The 23,085-nt window shown below is 45.5% G+C and overlaps 3 protein-coding genes across 3 annotated transcripts; all 3 read right to left on the minus strand.

Moving 5' to 3' along the window:
* Positions 1-557: 557 nt before the first annotated feature.
* C7H2orf69 (chromosome 7 C2orf69 homolog) lies at positions 558-4,738 on the minus strand. The gene is made up of 2 exons (XM_069860908.1): positions 4,640-4,738; positions 558-2,317 (listed from the first exon to the last, which is right to left on the minus strand). Exon 2 carries the CDS (start codon positions 2,300-2,302, stop codon positions 1,478-1,480), a length of 825 nt encoding a protein of 274 aa, XP_069717009.1. The 5' UTR covers positions 2,303-2,317; positions 4,640-4,738; the 3' UTR covers positions 558-1,477.
* A 1,598-nt stretch (positions 4,739-6,336) lies between these two features.
* On the minus strand, positions 6,337-10,326 carry CLK1 (CDC like kinase 1). Its single transcript, XM_069860725.1, is given in 9 exon segments — positions 6,337-6,741; positions 6,835-7,014; positions 7,606-7,688; positions 7,837-7,932; positions 7,935-7,959; positions 8,050-8,144; positions 8,221-8,387; positions 8,521-8,633; positions 10,264-10,326. Coding segments are annotated over 9 exon segments (972 nt in total). The 3' UTR covers positions 6,337-6,591.
* A 4,261-nt stretch (positions 10,327-14,587) lies between these two features.
* PPIL3 (peptidylprolyl isomerase like 3) lies at positions 14,588-21,664 on the minus strand. The gene is made up of 6 exons (XM_069860907.1): positions 21,633-21,664; positions 19,600-19,674; positions 18,941-19,034; positions 18,211-18,278; positions 17,640-17,758; positions 14,588-14,957 (listed from the first exon to the last, which is right to left on the minus strand). The coding sequence occupies exons 1-6, from the start codon at positions 21,633-21,635 to the stop codon at positions 14,831-14,833; spliced, it is 486 nt and encodes a 161-aa protein (XP_069717008.1). The 5' UTR covers positions 21,636-21,664; the 3' UTR covers positions 14,588-14,830.
* Between the last annotated feature and the right edge of the window lie 1,421 nt (positions 21,665-23,085).

Consider the following 23,085-nt stretch of genomic DNA (forward strand, 5'->3'; position numbering starts at 1 on the left):
ATAGAAGAGAGATGGCCCAGGACTTTCCCACCACACTGCAAGAGTCACAGGAAGCAAGAAGCAGGGGTAAGATGTTGCTGAGCCATCATAGGAACAAAGTCGAATAGAACACCTTTTTTAAGAACTGAGCCACGCGTGCTTGTGTAATCTTCACAGTCTTTTGCTAACTTGCTTTTGTATTCCTGTACTTCCAGGAAATCCAAAACTGTTTTAAGCTACTGGTTCACTGTTAATAGCTGCACTTGTCTGGAAGACTGATTCTAAGATTAATTTGTAGATAAATGAAAAAGTTACTTACTGAGAAAATTTCCACTAATACCCTTGTTTGTCCATCTTTCAGTAATTCTTTCTGAAGAACATTCAGGGTCGAGGCCTGAACTAGATTACATCTTTTGTATCTGATTTCTCTAGCTTTGTATTTAAATTGAGGTATTTTTCTTCTGCAAGACAAATTAGGCTATGAAAATAGATTTTTGTGTGGCTCTTGAGGCAACTACTGCAATACATTTAACTAAGATAATAGTTCTACAAACTGAAGCATTTTGAAACAGCTGTGGTCAACATAGTCTAAGAAGTTTTATGCAACTTGTAATATGTTATACACTTATGGCTCGATTTAGATCAACATCAATGCAGCAATTATCAAGAAAAAACTCACCAGTGCAAGGCAGGGGTAAAGACACCTCTTGACTTGAAAATACAGATACTACTGCGGGTCCTTACAGAAGTCAGTCAAAGCAATGGCAACGTATGCTGAACCAGTAATAATCTACACCCTCATCAATGTTCTTGGTCACTTAACACAGCTAAGTCAAAATTTTCAAGGCTCCAGGTGAAAGGGCTATTCACTAAAGTGACAGAAAAAGCAAGGCGTGCATAAGGAAGAAAATGGATTGGCATGAGCATTCCAAAGGTAAGTATTTGCAACTTGAATCAACATGAGAAATGTTACAAAACTGGAAGATACAATTAACTAACTAAAACAATTTTAATCAAAATGTACAACTAAGATGGTTCCAACAATCATAATTTTCCTTAAGCCAAAAACCTCACGCTGCATCTGCTATAGACAAAGACAAAAGTTTTTAGCCCTGGAACCTACCAAATTGAAGGATCCAGACATGAAAGCCTTGAGTACTTTAAACACCCTTTGAAGGCAGTATATGACGTCAGGCATCCAGGACTAAAAATTTTGTCAACAGTTTCAGAATAAATGTTCACATTTAACTCAAAAACATCTATAGGGTAGTTCTTCATAAAACTATTTTCCAGGAATCAAACAACAACATATTGTAGGTATGGAGTCCCAATCCTCCTTTTTACCTACTGAAATTTTTATATAATATCTATCAGCAACGCAGGACTGATTTAGTCTTCTCTTCAGAGAGCATCTGCTCAAAGTTGTAAATCTAGATGAAAACATGTGTGGTGTCAAAAGTGCTTTTACAATGAAGGTGCTATTCAGACACGTACAGTCTCAAAACACCTCATGAACTCTGAAATGGTTATCTAAGGAGGGAACGTCATCAGCAAAATGGAGTTGATCATTTATTTCCACACCAAATTCTTCTAGTATCTGTACAAATTTCTCATGCTCTCTCCCTATCCATGATCTCATTGTGTCAAACACTTGGTATGGTGTAACGTGAGCGTGAACTTCAATTCCTGTCTGTGCAAGTTCTTTCAGCACTTCAGGGTAAGTAACCCAAGTATTGCTTCCTCCTGAGTGACCGCCATCCAGCCAGTACATTGCTTTTATGTTTTTTAAGAAGGCATCTGTATTCTTGTCTTTTTTAGCTTCCTTCAGCTCATAAAGCAGCTGGTTCAGAACCACACAGCCTTTACTGAAGCCAATCAAAGTAAATGACGCTGCATCTACAGCAGACGGTACAACGAAGTTCATAGCAGAATTATTAGAGCATTCACAATCTCTCTCTCTTTCTGTGGATGAGCAGCCGTTTGTTGTAGGAACAGACTGCAGCTGTGATTTACAAGCAGCTATTTTTGCATCCTTGCTGACACCACGCACACTTTTCTGGGACAGCAGAATATTCTGAGAGAGTCTGAATGCATTAACAAGCAATGCATGGAGATGCCTGAAAGCTCCAAAGTCAGTGCTGTGCTCTGGTGCTCCAAACATGTTGCTTGCCACGAAGTTGTCATAACAACTGAATTTGTGCAGGTGCATTCGAGAACACTTTACAACCCAAATAAAACTATTAGGGAACCGGCAAGCAAGTATAGTAGCAACATTTTCAAAACTCCACTGCTCCCACTGGAAGTTTTCTGGGTGGCAAGACATGATGTCATGGTAGTTCTGAAAAATTAAAAAATAGAAAAGACACATTACTACATTGTGAAAATACTTCATCTCGCTCTACTGCACTTATAGTCCTAAGAAAGTACTGTAACTAACAGAGAAACATGCATTAGAGACACTCCCTTGCTAGGCTTCCAGAACAAGAAATACATTAAAGAAACTGGCACATTTAAACTTACTTATTCTACTTGAATCTTACCACACCGTATTTTTCATACCACCAAAAGTAATACAATAAAAATAAGCACATGGAAATACTAATAATTTTTGTTGATGAGTAAAAGGGAAGACCGAAGCATTATTCAACTTAATATGACACAGAATATGTAACTTTACTGTATTATCTCCATCTGCACAAAACGCGACTGTCTTTTGACAGAAAAACAATAGAAAACTTCTTACGAAGTTTTAATTCAATTTTTTATAGAAAAAAGAAATCCCTCTCATTCAGCTGTAGGGAGACTTTATTCCCCTTCTTTACATCCACATGGGGCATAGATGAAGAACTATTAACCCCCAAGTCATCAATGACCCCCTCACCCCTGAATTCACCACAGCAGAGAATACTAATTAGCTTATTTTATTATTGTATAATAAAACCATACCCAGCAGTGGTAATCAAAAGGGTTTTCCGAGGCCATTCTAATTCTTACAATTAAAATACATCAAGTTTTGCACCTTCACCTCAGAGAACAGGAAAGCCTCTTCTCAGAACAAGAAGGCACTACCCCTGCTTTGGAAAGGAATGGCTTCTGGGATCATGGGACTACTGAGAGAACATAATGTCACAGAGATGGCCACAGTGAGGGACAGCACCTTGGGGTGTCTCCTCTTGGGAGACAAGGCATCCCTCCCTCAGGAAGGGCTGAGAATGCTTTGGCGCCTGTGGAACACTGGTGGGAGAGTGCCGGGGTGTCCACACAGCTGCACAGATACGTCTGCTGGGAGAGCTTCCCATCTTTAGGCTTTACCAGCCTCTCATTGCAGACAGTCTTTGATACCATTTCAGACAGTGCCATCGCTGCCACAAATCATACGATGTTTGGGTTGGAAAGCACCTCAAACCCATCCAGTTCCAAGCCCCCTGCCATGGGCAGGGACACCTCCCACCAGACCAGGCTGCCCAAGGCCCCATACAGCCTGGCCTTGAACACCTCCCGGGATGGGGCAGCCGCAGCTTCCCTGGGCAACCTGGGCCAGTGCCTCACTACCCTCATGGGGAAGAATTTCTTCCTAATCTAAACCTTTCCCATTCCTATTTAAAACCATTCCCCCTCCTCCTATCACTACGTGCCTTTCTAAACAGCCCTCCACTGCTTGCCTCTAGGTCTCCTTCAGGTACTGTGAGGCCACTACAAGGTCTCCCCGGAGCCTCCTCTTCTCCTGACTGAAGGAGCCCAACTCCCTCAGCCTGTCCTCACAGCAGACGTGCTCCAGCCCTCGCATCATCTTTGTGGCCCTCCTCTGGACCCATCCAAACAGTTCCATATCTTTCTTATGTTGGGGATTCCAGAACTGGACACAGTACTCCAGGTGAGGTCTCACAAGAGTGGAATAGAGGGGCAGAATCCCCTCCCTTGACCTGCTGGCCACGCTTCTTTTGATGCAGCCCAGGATATGGTTGGTCTCCTGGGCTTTGAGCACACGTTGCCTGATTATGTCGAGCTTCTCATCAACCAGCAACCCCAAGTCCTTCTCCACAGGGCTGCTCTCAGTCACATCATCCCCCAGCCTGCACTGAAAGCACAGATTGTCCCAACCAAGGTGTAGGACCTTGCCCTTGGCCTTGTTGAACCTCATGAGGTTCACATAGTCTCACTTCTCCAGCTTCTCCAGGTCCCTCGGGACGACAGCCCATCCTTCTGGTGTAACACCTGCACCACTCAGCTTGGTGTCATCTGCAAACTTGCTGAGGGTGCCCTCGATCTCTCTGTCTCTATCACTGATGAAGATATTAAACAGCAAAGGTCTCAGTATGGACCCCACTTGTCACGGATCTCCATCTGGACATCGAGCCGTTGACCACTATTTACTGGATGCGACCATCCAACCAATTCCTTATCCCCCAATCAATCCACCCATCAAACCCACAGCTCTGCAGTTTAGAGAGAAGGACGTTGCGGGGACGGTGTCCAGACGGATCTCCCCCGTTCCGTTCCCGCGGTCGCCCCGGTGCGGGACGTCGCCCTCCGCCCGGCGGCAGCCGTCGGGGTCCCGGCCGGGAGGCGCGGCCCCAGCAGCGCGAGCTCCGGGCGGTCCCGCCGCCGCCGCCGGCCCCAACGCGCCGTTCCGCCCCCCCCCCACCGGGCGCCGCCGTACCTGCACGTCCCCCGGGAAGTACAGCACGTGGTGCTGCGGGGCCGCGCCGGGGCCGGGCGGCGGCAGCAGCAGGAGCTCGTTGGCGCGGGGCGGCTCCGCTCCCGGCACCGCGGGCAGCCGCAGCCAGGGCGGCCCGGGCCGGCGGCGCCCCCCGGGCAGGCTCATAGCCCCGCGCCGCGGCCGCCAGCGCCCCAGCATGGCAGCGCCCCGCCCCGCGCCTGCGCACGGCGGCGGACACGGAGCCGCCCCGGGAGCCGCCGGGGGCTGCAGCTGCGCGGGGGAAGCACGGACTCGCCAGCCTGGAAAAGGCCTCGGAGATCATCGGGTACAACCAGACCTGTCCAGTACTAAACCGGTGCTAAACCAAGTACTAAACCTAAGCACTTCATCTACCTGCCTTTCAAACACCTCCAGGGATAGGGCTCCACCCGGGCAGCCTCTGCCAGCGCCCGAAACACTTTCGGTGGAGAAATTTTTCCTGATGTCGAATCTGAACCTCCCCTGGCCCAGCTTGAGGACATTCCCTGTAGTGCTATCACCCGTCACTTGGGAGAAGAGACCAACACCCACCTCGCCACGACCTCCTTTCAGGCAGTTGCAGGCAGCAGTAAGGGAAAGACCTCGGACATCATCGAGTCCAACCATACCTTCCTGCCACTAAACCATATCCTTAAGTACCTCGTCTGCCCATCTTTTAAATACCTCCAGGGATGGTGACTCCACCACCTCCCTGGGCAGCCTCTAACATTGCCTGATGACCCTTTCAGTGAAAAATTTTTTCCTAATCTGAACCTCCCCTGGTGCAACTTGAGGCTGTTCTTTCTTGTCTCTGTCACTTGGGAGAAGAGAACAGCACCCACCTCTCTACAACCTCCTTTCAGGCATTTGTAGGCAGCGATAAGGTCTCCCCTCAGCCTCGTCTTCTCCAGGCTAAACAACCCCAGGTCCTTCAGCTGCTCCTCATAACACTTGCGCTCCAATCCCTTTGTTAGCTTTGTTGCCCTTCTCTGGACACGCTCCAGCCCCTCGATATTTCTAGTAGCAAGAAGCCCAGAACTGAGCGCAGGATTCGAGGCGCAGCCTCACCAGTGCTGAGTGCAGGGGCACAATCACCTCCCTGGACTTGCTGGCCACGCTGTTTCTGATACAAACCAAGATACTACTTGCCCACCTGGGCCACTGCTGCCCCACATTCAGGCGGCTGTCAACCAACACACCCACGTCATTCTCCACCAGGCAGGTTCCAGCCCCTCTTCCCCAAACCTGTAGTGCTGCACTTCAGTGAAAGAGAGGGCTGTAAGGCACTGCCCTAGGTTGCCCCGGGAAGCTGTGGCCGCCCCCTCCACGGAGGTGTTCCAGGCCAGGTGGGATGGGGCCTTGGGCAGCCTGGGCTGGTGGGAGATGTCCCTGCCCATGGCAGCCAGTTTAGAACTGGGTGGGCTTTGAGGTTCCCTCCAACCCAAACCATTCTGTGATTTTTTCAGGTTCAAAAGTTAATACTACATGGAATTATCTTCCTGTCTAACTATTTTCTTTCATACAATAAATGGCATCCTCACACTTAACAGCAAAGGCTGTCCCTGTCCTCTAAACCAGAAAGGAAGCATCAGTCATCAGATACAGGGTAAACATCAGCCCTAGGTATTTTGCTCTTCCAATGACAGTTAGATAAACCCTAGTTAAATTATATGTTCTGGCTCTTGGGAGTCCTATAGAGTAGTGGGTGCTCTCGTCCACACGAGAAAAGCGTCCCGAGATTTTGTTTTACTGCAGAAACACAACTGGGCTCATCAGTATCTTTTTCTTAAAATAAATTTTATTCCAACAGACGAATTTGAATTCAGCATCGATAACTAAATACCTAACATACACAAGGAAACAAACAGCACTTAACATAGTTTACGTTTCTTAAAAGGCAGACAGAGAAGCTCGTCTTCCTCAGCCCTAGGAGTCTAGGTGCTATTTTCCCTCTTCAGCGGGAGGAAGAAAGGATGTTCCAGTGCTTCTGCCAGAGTAATGCGCTTGGCTGGGTCATACTCCAGCATCTTTTCAATCAAGTCAAACAGGTTCTCATGGTCACTATCTTGGCACATCACGTATTCCTTCATGAAGATAACAACAAAACACAAGCTTCCAATGTTAGAATTGCACTTGGAGCTCCTCTGCCCAGAAGCATCTTCCCCCTGCAACCTTACCTTCAGGGGTTTACAGGACCTTGAGACGTGTTGCCCAGCAGCACTGTTCTTATCCCAGGCCAGCCATCTCTTAAAGAAATACTTCTTTTTGCTTGAAGGAACAACTCTCTTTGCCATGGGCTTTGGCAAAGGCCCCAGCAATTGCTCCATCATCGCCAGGTGTTGTTTGTCATCATTGGTCTGGAGGGAAGTCAAGAGAGACACTTTTCATTCTTGGTTAAGTGGAAGTTATCAAGAAGCACACACCAGCCTGACTTCATTTTTTGACTGTACCCAGCAACCAATAAGCTGAACTTGATCAAGGGAAAAGAGAGGCTTGAGTTTTCCATTTCCTGAAAGAAGTTACAAGCTACTGGAGTGTTTCCCCTTGACCTTGCCTTGGTGGGTGTTTCTTTTCTTTCTTCTTCAAGTTCAACTTCAGCAATACTGTCAAGAGCACTGAATTCAGGCCTTTGACCAGTATTTGCTAATGGCGATAGGTGAAGCCACATCTGGTAGTAGGGTGCCTTGTAAATTCCAAACGTTAACAGGGCGACCCTTCCTTTCAAGCCACTGCCAAAATGTCTACTGGAAGCAGCTTGTAAAAATCTGCTCCTGAGATAGTCCCTTGGTGCCTACATCTTCCGTTCTCTTCAACTTGGCATTACAGAGAAATGCAGCCTACTTCCTTGCACAGACCATTCCTCTCAGTCCCCACCTCTCCGTAGCCTTTGTTCATTGATTTGGGGAGTGTTATGCATGCTGCACCCTTTTGGGTCCATAGTTCCCTACCTGAAATACTAAGTCTCCAAGGTAGTATTCCAGGAGAGTACATCCTATGCGCCAAACATCGCATGGGTGTGACCATCCGAGCTCTGTGAAAAGGTTCAGGTTGTTCATGTTTAGTCCAGGCTGCAAACATTCAACAGCTCAAGCAAGACATCAAATATTTCTCTAGCTCCATGCAATAGCACACAAATCTCATACGTGAAAGATCGACCAAACAAACCACCTTCTACAGACCTAGGATGACTTCAGGAGCTCTGTACGGTCTGGTAGTCACCAAAGAGTCATGATACTCATGATCATATGTGGTGCACCCAAAGTCCACAAGTCTGCTTTTCTCAGTCTGCGTTCACTGCATTCCTGAAATGAAAGGCGATGGGATGCAAGTGACCAAATAAACACAGAGGATGGCTGAGGAGGAGGGATGTGGGGAAGAGGACAGCAGCTTACTAGTTTGGGGTTGTACTCGTCTACATAGTCGGACCTCACAAAGACAATATTGTCTGGCTTCAGATCTGCGTGTGTCAAATTGTTCATATGCAAAACTGCAAGAGAAATCATACATTTAGCGGGTTCCGCAAGCAAACTTTAACAAATAAAGCAAAGAAGAAACATACTTACAGTTGACAGAGGTGCAGATCTGATAGGCCATGCGTCTAATGTTGTCCAGGCTAAACGGCTGGAAGCCGTTGCCTCTCATGAAGTCAAAGGTGCTCAGCCCCAGGAGCTCAAAAACAATGCAGACATGTCCGTGGTACTCGAACCATCGCAGCATCTGGACACAGTGACTGCAAAAGCAGGAAAACATGTGCATTACAACAGCAAGTTGTGCAGCGCCCCTACATACACTGTGTGTTACAGAAAGTGGCGCTGAAGAAGTCTCCAAGCCAGAAGACAGCACAGTCAGCTTTGTGTGCTTACTAGGCATTGCTGGGGTCTGATGCTTTTAAATCTTGCAGCACTTGTATTTCATCTCGAGCAGCTCTGGAGGACCAATCAGTATTCCTTGCTATTTTCACAGCTACATGTCTTCCCTGAAAAGACAGGTTTTAACAGAGATTAGAACAATGAGTACTTTTAACTCAGACTGTTGGGTAATTATCATCCCATCTGCCTTGTTCCTAACACTGGAAACCTTCTGGGAAAAGAGCACACTGACTTCATATCACCCAGAGTCATCTGTGCACAAATACAACTAAAACTTCATCTTTACATTTTGAAAACCCACTCGATCCTTTAAAGATCGGTATCATTCTTCAAGCTCCTTTTAGCTCCACTTCATTTCTCTGGATGCTGGGCTAATACTGGAGAAACTTCCCCGCTTCACAGCCTAAGACAATCCTTAATCAAAAATGAGAAGCTGCCTTCAGTCCTCCAAGAAGTAGTAAAAATGTCACTGAGGCGTCAAATACCTTCTGCGGGGACTGGGAAGACAACCTCCTCCCATACTATTTTGCACACAGCAAAAGTGCAATCAAGCACAAAAGATGTTTTTCATTTATAGTGCCCACTCTGTTAGAACCCAAATGCTGCTGCCTCCTCGCAGATGATGCTTTAAGGGAAGCTACATGATGTCAGACACTTCTCGTTATCCAGAGCTGGGGGGCACAGGCCCCAAGGCTGCCCAGTGTGGGGGCTGCAGCTGCACCCCACGCTCTCTCCAGGCCGCCTCTCTCCGTCAGCCCTGACCTCTACCCGGCTGGGCTGTGCCTGCAGAAGACGCAGCCTTCACCTCATCCACCAGCCCTGCACAACCCTCGTGTCTAGGGGCTGCTTTTAGCAGCATGAACCAACGTAAGCTTTTGTTTGGCAGCTGCGGTGGCCCTAGAGAAATACAGAGAGCAGCACACGAGGAAGCAAAGAGAAAGCCTGACAGGATCAGAAAGCACTTCCCAAACCTCACGCTGAGAGTCTCAGGAAGAAAAACGACAGGCACTGAATTAAAAGACTTACGTTTGGTGATCAAGGCATTCCACTACTTTTGCATAACCACCTTCACCCAACACAGCAACAACCTCATCTATAAGGAAAAGATCTCTTAATCATACAAGTGGTGAAGTTACTCAGCTATTAAAGAGCCTAGCAAATAATTAACAATAAACAGAGATAAGACAATCAGAAGGCCTAAGTACTATCACCAAATGTTGTTCTAGGCTGTGCTCTAGATTTTAAATATCTGGTCTGAGAGATGTTACTGGACAACTCTCTTCAAAGTATATTTATAGGGATCACATTCCACTAAGTTCATAAACTTCATTTTTGGTTTTGGGAGGGAGGGAAGGGAGGGAGAAGGCCCCAGAATATACTGTCAATAGTATTTACAATAGATTATGAAAAAAAAATAACGGTCCCACCTCCTACCAAAAAGTCAAGAGAGAAAGCAAAGACTTTAGAACCCCCTTGAATCTTCTGCTAAATGAACTTGTTCTGTCTGAAAAGATAAAAAATATTGAAAAATATTCTATACATCTTGCATTTAGCACGTCTCCTCTCCAACAGATCAGGTGACCCTCCTCGTCGTCCTCCACACTCCTGGCTGTGCTCCTTCCACAACTCGCCTGGAACAGCACCAAGGTTGTCTAGCCCATTAACAAACCCGAGTGAATTCAGCTCAGAATACAAAACGCATTCAGCAGGGAGGCAGTCAGGCACTCCCATACGCACCAGGCCACAAGCAGTAGACAGGAGCAATTTCCAATTCAGCCCCCGGTAATTCACAGGGCGCATCGTTTATGTTCCAGGGCAGAAAGGTGGCAAGGAACAGATTTTCAGGTGAGATACTTCTAGTGGGAAGGCAGCAGAAAATTACAAGGTCATTATTTTCCTTTCATAAGATTGGTTCCGTGAATTTTCCTTCAGCATTTCGGTGCCCGTATTCTTGTTTAAAGCAAAAGCATTTAAGAATTCTCTTCTATGCATCAAAGAGGTATCTTTTAGATGTATCTTCCAGAGATAGAGGACAGAATGTGCTTCAATATTACCGTATTAAATCGCCTTTTGTCCACAGTGAAATATTCCTCTAAAGTAACTTAAATTAAATCACTAGTTTGAATATTTGATAGGAATTGTTTGGCTCATCGCACACAGCATACACATTTACTTTAGGCCATCACAGCTGAAGATCTTACATTAAAAATCCTATCTGCAGATTTTTCAGTAGTTAAATATGTAACAAAGACCAGAAAAACTGCCCCACTAGCGGGCAGACGTCATACATATCTGACTCTACAGGTTTTTCAGCGATTCTTAGAACATCTTAATAAACATGTTTTACAGAGGTAAAAATCAGATGTGATCTCCTCTCTGTTTCCGCAATACCAAGTTAAAGGCAACTTTAATTGCCCAGACTTGCATTTTTGAGAAGGGCTGAAACAAATGCCTGTCATTAGGGAAATTCCGAAGGCACAAGAGAGATGCCTGTGTTTCAGGCACTCCAGTGAATGGTTCTTGTTCATTGATCTGGTCAAATATATCCAGGAACAAACAGCAAGACTGTCCTGTGTGCTGCCACAAGTCTACCTGCAAACTATACATTTTCACTCAAGAAAATCAAATCCCAGCAAAAAGAATAAGCCACTAATATCAGCAAAAGGAATAAACTACTAATGTTATCGACAGAACTCCCTATCCCCCCTCCACTCAATGACTGCTGCCTAGATAAGAATTAATCTTCACAGAATAAAGAAATCCTCCATTAGAATGGGTCACATCTCCTGCAAATATTCATAGAGACTGGGCCTTGCCTGCAATTCCCTTTCGAGACCGCTCGTCCCGCTATGATCCAGTTTACAATGCTTGCTCTCCTGTGCACTGCTTGCTGATCTCAATCTCTTTTTAGCCGTCTTGCTTCTTCCAAGATCTGATTTCTTGTGCTTGCTCTCCGGTGCACCACTTGCTGATTTTCTGTCTTCTTAGATCTCTTCTGTCTTCCAAGATCTGGTTTCTTGGATTGATTCTCTGGTGCACCACTTGCTGATCTTTTTGTCTTTGTAGCCTTCATGCGTCTTCCGAGATCTGGCTTGCACCCCCGGTTCATTGGCACACCACTTGCTGATCTCGATCTCTTTTTAGCTGTCTTGCTTCTTCCAAGATCCGATTTCTTGCGCATGTTCTCTGGTGCACCACTTGCTGATCTCGTTCTCTTTTTGGCCCTCTTGCCTCTTCCAAGACCCAATTTATTGTACTGGGACTCCAGTGCACCGCTTGCTGATCTCTTTCTCTTTTCAGACCCGTTGCAACATTCAAGATCCATTTTCTGCCATTTGCTCTCCTGTGCACCGCTTGGTGATCCCCTCTTTCTCTTTTTAGCCCTGTCACATCTTCCAGGACCCGGACATCCTTTTTGATCCATGTCAGGATAATTAGTTTGCTTGGAATGCCACGTCTGTAACCAAGACACATCCAATGGTTTGGATTGGAAGGGACCTCAAAGCCCGTTTAGTTCCACCCCCTGTCACCCCTGGGGCCCAAGGCCCCATCCAGCCTGGCCTTGAACACCTCCCGGGGTGGGGCAGCCGCAGCCTCCCTGGGCAACCTGGGCCTGTGCCTCACCGCCCTCATGGGGAAGAATTTCTTCCTAGTGTTCAATCTAAATCTTTCCCCTTCCTATTTAAAGCCATTCCCCCTCCTCCTATCACTATGTGCCTTTCTAAACAGGCTCTTCCCTGCTTTCCTCCAGGCCCCCATCAGGTACTGTGAGGCTCCCTCGAGCCTTCTCTTCTCCTGACTGAAGGAGCCCAACTCCCTCAGCCTGTCCTCACAGAAGACGTGCTCCAGCCTTCGCATCATCTTTGTGGCCCTCCTCTGGACCCGTCCGAACAGTTCCATATCCTTCTTGTGTTGGGGATTCCAGAACAGGACACAGTACTCCAGGTGAGGTCTCACTAGAGTGGAATAGAGGGGCAGAATCCCCTCCCTTGACCTGCTGGCCACGCTTCTTTTGATGCAGCCCAGGATACGATTGGTCTCCTGGGCTGTGAGCACACGTTGCCTGATCATGGAGGTAGGTGTTCAAGATCAGAACAGGTATCAGAACCACCACTGATTAAATTGTTTTCCTGTCTTGGGAGCCTGATATTAGAGGTGCGTTTCAGTAAGGTTTTGTTTGGTTTAGAAGCTGGTTAATCTAGGCAGGATTTCTAACCTTTACAGCAGAGCTAGTGGTCAGTCTTTGGAACTGGAATTCCTCTGGAATTTCCTGCCTACACTCCTAGGAGTTTAAAAATCTGAGTGGTTTAGAACCATGGAGTGGCTGAGACTTGAAGTTGTCTCTGGAGATGGTCTAGCCCAACCCACCAGCTCAAACCAGGGTCAGCTAGGGCAGGTTGCTTTGGGCCGTGTGTACCCGGACATTTTAACATCCTGTTCCAGTGTTCCATCACTCTCACAGGGAGAAAGGTGTTGAACACTTTCCTGTATTTCAGTTTGAGCATTCGTTTCATGTCCTGTCTCTGGACACCACTGAGAAGAGTCTGGCCCTGCTGTCTTTATTCCCCTCATCCGTTATCAGAGTTTATGCACACTGGTAACACCCCCTGAGCTTTCTCTTCTCTAGGTTAAACAGGCCCGACTTTCGACCTCTCCTTGAGGAGATGCTCCTGTCTCTTAATTATGTTGGCTGCTTTTCATTGGACTTGCTCCAGCATGGCCATCTTTTCCTTGTAGTGGAAAGTGCAGAACTGGACACGACACTGCAGCTCTGGGGGTGCCATCTCTGAGGAGAGGGGAAGCACCACCTGCCCTGACCTGTTGGTGAAGCCTTTTCTAACACAGCCTGGGATGCTGTTGGCCTTCTTTGCCAGAAGGGCATGTTGCATCTTGTGTCCTGTATATTTACTGCCTACATTGCAAATTTATCACTTTCCTGTGGTGTACATCATCCAGGAAACTCCAGGTTTAATCTGTTCACTCAGCCATGAGGAATAACAGGCTCCAAATGCCCATTTTGAAGAGCCACAGAATAAGTCAGGAATGAGAACTTAACAACACTTTCTGATGAAAATTCAGGCTGTTTTTGATGACAAAGATGGTAAAAATGGATGCCTGAATTAAGCTCCTGAAGTTAGGCATAGAAACCAGTAGTGTGATTCTCTGAAAAAAATCTGAGTTATTTAACGTGTTGCTTCTATGTATTAGAAATCTATGATGGTCCAAATCTGTCGCATACTCAGAAACATACTTAGCTTGACTGTCCAGAGGAGCAGTAGGAAAGGTAGGTAATAAAGATACCAAGTAATGTTTGCAGGTGTGGGAACCTATTTGGCCGTTGCTTCTGCACAGACCATGCTGCAGCATTGCCTGCAGGAAGGTGGGGCTGCACTGCAGTTCCTGGGGCTCTATATGGAAGTTTTGTTTAGGAAAAAGTTAGGGTCCTGTTGCTAAAAATATTATGAGGCACCTCTTGTTCCACATCACTTTGACCTCAGTGTGTTTTCTTATTGCGGGTGTATCAGGATATGCTCCCTTTGAAGTCTGAGAGCAGCCTTTCTGTCACTACTCTTTTTTGTCTTCACCCCTATTGCTTGTGCAAGAAAGTCACGATGAAGAAGTTACAGCAAACCCACGGTTACCTAGTTTCAGGCAGCAGCTCTGTAAAGACACAAACGCTTACTCTTTTATACCAAAGGCATTGTGCACAGGTGGAAGCAATGGCTTCTGATCTACTTTTTGGGCAGGCTGAAGAGGTTCTCATTCTGATAGAGCAGTACAAGAGCAATCCCTCCACAAAAAGAGCCTTTAATCCTCTGGGTGAGAAATGACTCATCTCTCTTTGATGCTGCTCTCACTCAGGGCAAAAAAATTGCAAACCCTACTCTATGTTCTAAAAACCAGAGGCGTAAGGAAGGTTAGAATTTACATGGGGAAGGTTCAGAATACTGGCAGCATGAAATTGTAGCAAGGGACATGGTTTCAACATAATATCACTAAGGAAGATAAAGCAGAAAACATCAGTAGCAAAAAAAATCTATTTAAAAATCTTTTCTTGTTTTAGAAGTATAAAATGCAATGTTTAAAAATCAAAATCCTGGAAGATGCTCTGGCAAAAATGGCTTCTAAAACACAAGACTACTCTGTAACAACTACCAAGCAATGTTACAGCTCCTGAAAATCCCACATTAAATGAGCAAAGTTACGATCCAGCTCAAGTAACCCTTTTCAAGAGCACTTTAAACCCCATAATCCAGCAGTCAATCTGACCAGTCTCTAAAGCATGTGTCCAGGAGCTCTGTGGCTACAGAGCAAAAGGGTTGGCATGAATTGTAATGTCTTTAATGCGAACATCATTAAGAGGTCGGTAGGTTTTCTCATTCACAGGCAGCTTCTCCAGCTCATCCAGGGTCTCCAAGCCATCAATAACTCTGGAAAAAAAAAGCAGAAGTACAAGAATCTCCTTCTAATAACCATTTAATTTTCACAATTTAGAAATCTCAAAGCACTTTGCAGTTTAAGTGTCATAGACCAAGGACTTGGCAAACAAATGGTACAAATGAGACAGCCAAAACATTATATGTAGCATATAACGTATTTTGAAAGGAAATAAGAAGCATCCACGACAGATTCTGATAAAAAGGAGGAATCACTGTCCTGACTATTCTTTTGTTTATCAATCACAGCTGTACAAAGACCCTGGCTGCACTTCCTAGCAGGCAGGACTGACCACTCACAGTATAGCTATAAAAAACAGCAAGAAACTGGTCATATGTACCTTCACTGTGAATTACTGAAATCCTGTTGCTGGAAAATCAATTTCCAAATGCAAGATTATAATTTCTAACATTCTGACTCAAAGACAAGATTGGACACAATCATTAATATCTGTGTAGATCTAGTGGCACGTATATATTTAGGCTTTCAGGTTTCCTGTTCAGGCTGAAGAAGCCACAAGAGCCATGGTTCTAACGAACCTCTTATTTTTGTGTTTAAATAACCAGCTCTGGTAAATCTTGGCAGTTTATTTCCCCCTAGCGGACGTGGTAGAAAACACGTTGTGCCATTCTCAGTTCAATTAAGTCACATTCATCGCCTCTTTGAATCTAGGATGCTGAACAGTGGCCATCAGGGCCTGCAGCCGCTGTTCTGCTGATTGAGCCAGCAGTGGCCCAGGTGGCCAAAAAGGCCACTGGCATCTTGCCTTGTATCAGAAACAGCGTGGACAGCAGGTCCAGGGAGGTGACTGTGCCCCTGCACTCGGCACTGGTGAGGCTGCACCTCGAATCCTGCGCTCAGTTCTGGGCTTCTCGCTACGAGAAATACATCGAGGGGCTGGAGCGTGTCCAGAGAAGGGCAACAAAGCTAACAAAGGGATTGGAGCGCAAGTGTTATGAGGAGCAGCTGAAGGACCTGGGGTTGTTTAGCCTGGAGAAGAGGAGGCTGAGGGGAGACCTTATCGCTGCCTACAAATGCCTGAACGGAGGTTGTAGAGAGGTGGGTGCTGTTCTCTTCTCCCAAGTGACAGAGACAAGGGAGAACAGCTTCAAGTCGCACCCGGGGGTGTTCAGATTATGAAAACAATTTTCACTGAAAGGGTCATCAGGCACTGTTAGCAGCTGCCCAGGGAGGTGGTGGAGTCACCATCCCTGGAGGTATTTAGAAGATGGGCAGACGAGGTACTTAAGGATATGGTTTAGTGGCAGGAAGATATGGTTGGACTCAATGATCCAAGAGGTCTTTTCCAACCTGGTGATTCTATGATTCTGCAGCTGGGGCAGGAGTATCTTCAACTGCCACAGAAAATCTGGCAAAGCTCATCTGTCAGAGCCTCTACTTTTTTCGAAGAAAGATGTCAAAAAAACCTTTCAATCACACTTCTAAACAAACTCAGAAATGAACACCTGTGCTTAGGTGCCTATGAACAGTAGAAGTGGTAGAAAATAGTATTTTCATTTTTCAATAGTTTCCTTTGAATATTCAACTCCACTTCATAAAGATAATTTTTCTCAGCAGATTCACCTGTACACTAGAGACTTTTTAACGACAAGCAAAAGAAATTACATTAGCATGACTCTGAGATAGAACAAGCAACATCTGAAAGACCCAAACATTAAGCATTTGTTTTAAAGGATTGTAGGACAGGACATGCTGGAACTTGTTAGTTGGAGACCCTGGGAGGAGTGAGATAAGGCTTTTGTTTAAAGAGGAATGGAGACTGCTGGCTCCGTGCAGATGAGCACGGGCGTCTGTGGTTGCGAGGCAGTGGCCTTGATGAGAGGAGCTGCTGCCCTTGCTGAAAGCAAGTAGATAAGAGAAACTGTTGCTGTTGCTAAAAGCAAGTAGATGCTTAAAAAAGGCTCATTTGTATTAACCAATCCGTGATTGCTTAGTGTATTGTAAGAACCAATTAGTTTGAAACATGCATCTTGTAATCACTATAAATACGTGTGCTTTAAACGCAATAAATTGGACGCTTTTGCTTGTATCAAGTGATGTCCCGTCTCTTAATCGCAGCAAAGGATAGTATATTATCAGCAGTGTCTATCAGCATCAGACTGTTTTAAAATGATGATCCATCTTAAACACACTCATTTGATTTTATAAACTGTCCATTCTGTGACTTTTATCTGACATACATGAAGTTTCACCTGAAAAGAATCATACACAGGTCCATTCTATGACCGTGCCAGTACCACACCCATTTCCAGCTCCAGCACCAAATCAGATTTTTGCTTCTCAGTAAACCCAACAACCCTGCATGCAGTTGCTATGGAGTTTGCTTAAAATTTGGGACGCATCCCCTTGGTCATGGATGAAAAGGCAAGCTGGAATAACCAGGGGGAGAGAGGGAAAGAAAGGAAAAAAGGAAATAAAATTCCATTCTCAGTGTAATTTTCAATATGCTTATTTATGCTGGAATTCCCCGCTCCTAAGAAAAAAGGAGCAGCATTTTGGAGCAACTCATTCAGCTGACAGTGCAAGAGCATACATTTAAACATACATACCCAATATTTTAATGAGCTGTAGCTTCTAATGTGCATTGTACATGCCCTGAAATATTCAGATCCTTCAGACACTACAGCAAGGAGGCATGCAGTTGCATCACTTACTTCCCAAACACCGTGTACTTCATGTCTAGGTGTGGTTGCTTGCCATACGTGATGAAGAACTGCGATCCATTGGTATTCGGACCATTGTTTGCCATTGAAACTACCCCACGGACACTGTGCTGAAAGAGGGGGGAAAATTCAACATGAATACACATCAGTGAAAGCGGGACTTCAACCTGTATGGAGTGCTCTGTGACTTAGTACTCTGCCTAAATACCATTATTAAGAACAAATACCTGTTGCTAATATATTCCATCAGAGTCCATACTTAGCTCCTCAAAGTGCTCTTACAATGAAAAATTACTTCTTTGCCTTCAGAGCAAGAAAAATGCTTTGTTACAAAGCCTTTCTACTTCTCTTCTCAGCAATAAAACCCCTCAAACCAAACGTGCCAAGTACAGAAATGCCTGTTCCTATTTTAACAAGCTTTCTATCCCTGTATTGTGAAACTATACCTTGCTTCTCAACTACAAGAGGTATTTAATGCAGTACAACACAATGGTGATCGTTCCCCAGGCGGTAAAGATGAGTGGTATGAAAACATCACTGCATACTGAAAGCACAGAAATACCTTTAAGTATTCGCTGAATTCATCTTCGAACTTCTTGCCCCAAATGCTGTTACCTCCCTTCCCAGTGCCTGACAAGAAAGCACCACAACAGATTACTGGATTTTCAGACTGAAAAATCCAGAAAATACATAGTGTTATAACATTTTACAACAAAGACTCCAAAAAGACTGTCATTGGTTTGAGGCAGGTATCAGGTTCTCATGCCTTGACACTGAGCAAAGACACAATTCTACATAAGGAACATCTCGTAAGTAGCAGAAGGAAACACTGACATAGCCTCAAATTCATTTCAGTATGAGTACAAACAGGCACACAGTTGAATCATTTTCTCCCAAACGGTTGACGCTGTCTGGAACATTTTCCTGAAATGGTTTAAAGGCAGTGCAGCCTTTCAGGCAGCAACCAGAGAAACCACAGCAGCAACTGCTACCTGTTCAACAGCTGAAAAGTCAACAGAATGATCATATATAGTGTAATAGCTGGAAAAACTGAAGTTTGTACAATGCTTTATTGTTGCATGATTACTTACAATTAGGTAACAGCTGCTATTCCGTAAGCTCACCAAAAACTAACATCAACATAAAAACCTCTATCAACAATACAATAATTCTTGATTTATTTTTACTTTATTTATGCTTTTAATATTCATGGCTATAATTTCTTCATATTTTATTTATACTTTAATTTGAAGTACAGTTTTCTACCAAGAGACCCTGTCAGAAGAATTTACCTAATGGATCCCCTGTCTGAACCATGAAGCCCTTTATGTTCCGGTGAAATATGCAGCCATTGTAGTAGTTGCTAGCACAGAGAGCCAGGAAATTCTAAGGAAATGAAAAAACCAGATAAACAAACAGTTCAGAAATGGTATCCTCTTACCAAAATCACAGCATTGGCAGGACCAAGACTAACCCTTTTGGCTCTGCTTTGCACCGTGACCATACGAATTCCACAAAGGGTTGTCAGAGAAGAGTCACAAACACATCCGAGTTAATATGTTCCTCTGACACTGTCACAGACATGAAGGATTTTAAATAAAGCTTATAGCACAAGGTTGTCTGACTTGAGGAACAAACAAGAAGCTTGAGACAGGCTCAGAAGTATCACTTCCATTCAACATTTGTAATTTATATGTGTAATTTTGTCACCAGTAACTAACAAAGCTAAGGCATGAGAAGTCAATTATATCAAAGTTCTAGGCAGTCTGACACAGAGCATAAGTCCACAGAGCACAAGTTCCATGAGCAGAATAGGCACGGTACCAGATAAAAATGTTAGTGCTCCATTGTGTGAAAAGATGGATTGCAAAAGCCACTTCATCCTCTGCAGTCACTCTTTCTACTGCTTTGTTTCAACACCGGGCAACCCCAATCCCATTACTTGACTTACTTCACAAGTCTTTGGTGTTCGCTCACAGAACAATTCAATTTTAATATCTCCTACATCCGTATGCAGCGTGACAGCCTGCACAAGGGGCAGAAAATAATGATTAAATCAGCAACAAAATACTAACAGACTTTGGTTTATTTCCTAGTCCCACCAAGAACATAGACAAGTTCCCACTGCATATAACCATGATTTCAGTATTTGGCTACAGGCAAGGCTACTGTCACAAACCTTCCACATTTCCAGTGAAATCACCAGAAAGCATTTTTATTTTCTGGGCAAATCAAGTTCGCTATGGTAATGCAGAAGCTGTTTCATGCTGTTACACCCCAGAGATATATTACACGTTTGTGTATTGGACCCACTCAGTCATTTAATTGCCAAGTTGAAGAATCAAGATTACATCTATTTCCGACAACAGTGCGGGGCACACACCTCAGTGAGTTACAACCAGAGAAAGAGCTGACGTGGGCTACTTGGCTACAGCCTTTAGAGTGCTAAGGCTGGTTCTGAATGACGCTGTATATAATCTGCTTTCACAAACAAGGAACTCTACAAAATCACACACTTTTCTTAAGAATTCATAAATAACCTCCGTAAGATTTAAAAAGGCAGTTTCCCAGGATCTAAGTACCTCTGTCAGCCCAATGTATCGCAGTGCTCCCACAGAAGGTGCTAATCTATGCACAAACTACTGTGGGGCTCAAATGGGGACACATGTGACATGTCACCCCCCCTTGAGGCTGCTGAAGAGGGGTACTGAGTCACGGGTGGAGGGGAGCCAGGCTGAGGTCTGGTGTCTGCTCCACATCAGTGGCCACATCAAAGCCCACGTCTGCAGCGAGGATGAGTTGGGGAGAATGAGCTCACCATTATGTCTCTAATAGCCATTTGCCTATCAGAATGACCAAACTGGCCCTTGTCACCCCTCCCGCACATCAACGCATGCATGCAGAGTTACACCATAGCCACCAAACAAAGAATCAGAGTTGATTCTGAAAACAGAAGTATTAATAAGATTTATGAATAGAAACCGACATATGTTGTACTTGGATGACTTATGGATGTGGAAACCGTGGATTTTGTGTGTTGGAAATGGCTTGATGTATAACCCTGGTGTTTTGGATCCAAGGGACCAAAGCAACCCACCATGTCCCTTACTAGCTGCACCACTGACCAAAGGTAAAAAAGATAAGGAGCTGGGCCAACCGATACCCCAGATGTTATCACTCCAGAAGGGACTATTAGAGAATTAGAGAGGAGCAAGTCATAATCAGAACTCCCTCTCAGCTGGTCTGATACTCCCACTGACATCAACATAACATCATGGATCCAAGCCCTCCGAGCACCGGAGTGTCTGCTAAAAGTTCACCAGCAGTAACTTTATGGAAACATCTAAAAAGACTTTATCACTGAACTCCGGACAGGTTGTACGGTCCCTCTCAAACCTTTATAGGATGCTAATATTGGTCCAGGCTTAAGCTTATACTCTTGACTTAGAATTGTAACATTATAGGCAATAAACTAAATGTTTAAGTGCAGTTCTGGGTCTCCTGCAGGGTATAGGAACATGTAAAGGAACACTAATAAAAATCAGCATCTTGCCATAAAAGGTGCACGTACAGTTTAAGACACACAGTCTTCTCCCTATTTCCTGATCTGCTAAACTTTTAAGAGCCTGAAAGAGTAGAAGGTTATACACTCAAGCAGGGCTATGTGCTTGCAACTTCAATAATGCTTCTATGGTAAAAGAAACAAAACTAGATTAGCAAATATTAGCCAAAGTAGGGTTAAAATTTAGGATCTTGGAACTGAATATCTAATTATATTTCAGACTGATGCAAGGCAACCTATTCTCCTTTCCACAATATCTTGTTAGAAGTCTGAAATGAAAAGTTAAACTTTTTGTTACAAATTCTTCACATCATCAGAGAAACAAATGTCCAGTCCTTTAAGATGCAGAGCACCTATTCACTTTCCAAGAGATGACCATTGCATATAGAATGAAAAGATATAAAAAGAGTTATTGTTCTCACCATGGCCACTTATCAAAAAGACAAAGTAGATTTGCATGCAGCTACCTCCTGCAAAGAAAAGACACAAAATTCGTTGGTTTTTTTTCCCCACCAATCCCCAATTCTTTTTAACTCACACCACAGTTTCACAGTCCACCTTCAAGTGCCTCTGGGGACGTTATATTTGCACAATGCCACTACACAACATAAACTCATGTCCCTCTGCTATGTGCTGGCATGACCTCACCTGGAGCACCACGTTCATTTCTAGAGCTTTCAACATAGGAAAGGCTCCAAATCTGTCAGAGGGAGCGCAGAGGAGGCCACAAAGATGATGTGAGCACCTCCCATAGGAGGACAGGCTGAGAGAGTTGGGGTCACTCAGCCTGGAGAAGAGAAGGCTCCAGGGAGACCTTATAGGGGCCTTAGAGTATCTGAAGGGGCTACAGGAAAGCTGGGGAGGGACTTGTTATCAGGGAGTGCAATGACAGGATGAGAGAGATCGGTTTTAAGCTTTAAGAGGAGAAGATTTAGGTTAGATATTAAGAAGAAATTTTTTTATTGCAGCGAGGCTCTGGCCCAGGTTGCCCAGGGAAGCTGTGGCTGCCCCGTCCCTGGAGGTGTTCAAGGCCTTGGGCAGCCTGGTCTGGTGGGAGGTGTCCCTGAGCATGGCGGGGGGGGTGGAACTGGATGATCTTTAAGGTCCCTTCCAACCCAAACCATTCCATGATTCTATGATATAAAGACATAAACTACCAGGCAACACCCTCCCCCCACCCACCCCCCGCCCGTCCCTAAGCACGGTGCCGTTGCAGCCGCCCTCGGAGAGCGGCCACCGCGCCGCAGGAGCCTCACCGGGGTCCCCCAGAGCCCCAGCACCCCCGCAGCCCCCGCGCCGCCCGCTCCGGCCCCGCTGGCGGCAGGAAGGGGCGGGGATCCCGCCGAAGCGGCGGCTCCGCCCCGCGGAACGGGGAGAGGCCTGGGGAAGGGTGAGTGGGTGCGGGATGAGGGGAGGGGGTGCGGGGGGCCTGAGAGCTGGGGTCGGTCGGCCTGGAGAAGAGAAGGCTCCGGGAGATCTTAGAGCGACTTTCCAGTGCCTGAAGGGGCTGCAGGAAAGCTGGGGAGGGGCTGTGCACAAAGCCTTGTGATGGGGCAATGGGTATAAACTGGAGAGGGGCAGATTTAGACTAGACATAAGGAGGCATTTCTTCACTCTGAGAGGGGTGAGGCACTGGCCCAGGTTGCCCAGGGAAGCTGTGGCTGCCTCATCCCTGGGGGTGTTTAAGGCCAGGCTGGATGGGGCCTTGGGCAGCCTGGGCTGGTGGGAGGTGGCAGGGGGATTGGAACTGGATGATCTTTAAGGTCCCTTCCAATCCAAACCATTCCATGATTCCAAAAAGGATGTTGAGGCTCTGGAGTGTGTCCAGAGAAGATTGACAAAGCTGGTGAAGGGGCTGGAGAACAAGTCTTACAA

Source organism: Phaenicophaeus curvirostris, chromosome 7 (assembly GCF_032191515.1).
Source record: "Phaenicophaeus curvirostris isolate KB17595 chromosome 7, BPBGC_Pcur_1.0, whole genome shotgun sequence".
NCBI classification, from domain to species: domain Eukaryota; kingdom Metazoa; phylum Chordata; class Aves; order Cuculiformes; family Cuculidae; genus Phaenicophaeus; species Phaenicophaeus curvirostris.

Coding starts and splice junctions, on each gene's coding strand:
- C7H2orf69 (XM_069860908.1), bottom strand. CDS start 2,302: ATGTCTTGCCACCCAGAAAACTTCCAGTGGGAGCAGTGGAGTTTTGAA.
- PPIL3 (XM_069860907.1), bottom strand. Junction 19,035..19,599: donor GAACACCAAAGACTTGTGAA/GTAAGTCAAGTA, acceptor TCATTTCCTTAG/AATTTCCTGGCTCTCTGTGC. Junction 17,759..18,210: donor AATTCAGCGAATACTTAAAG/GTATTTCTGTGC, acceptor CCCCTCTTTCAG/CACAGTGTCCGTGGGGTAGT.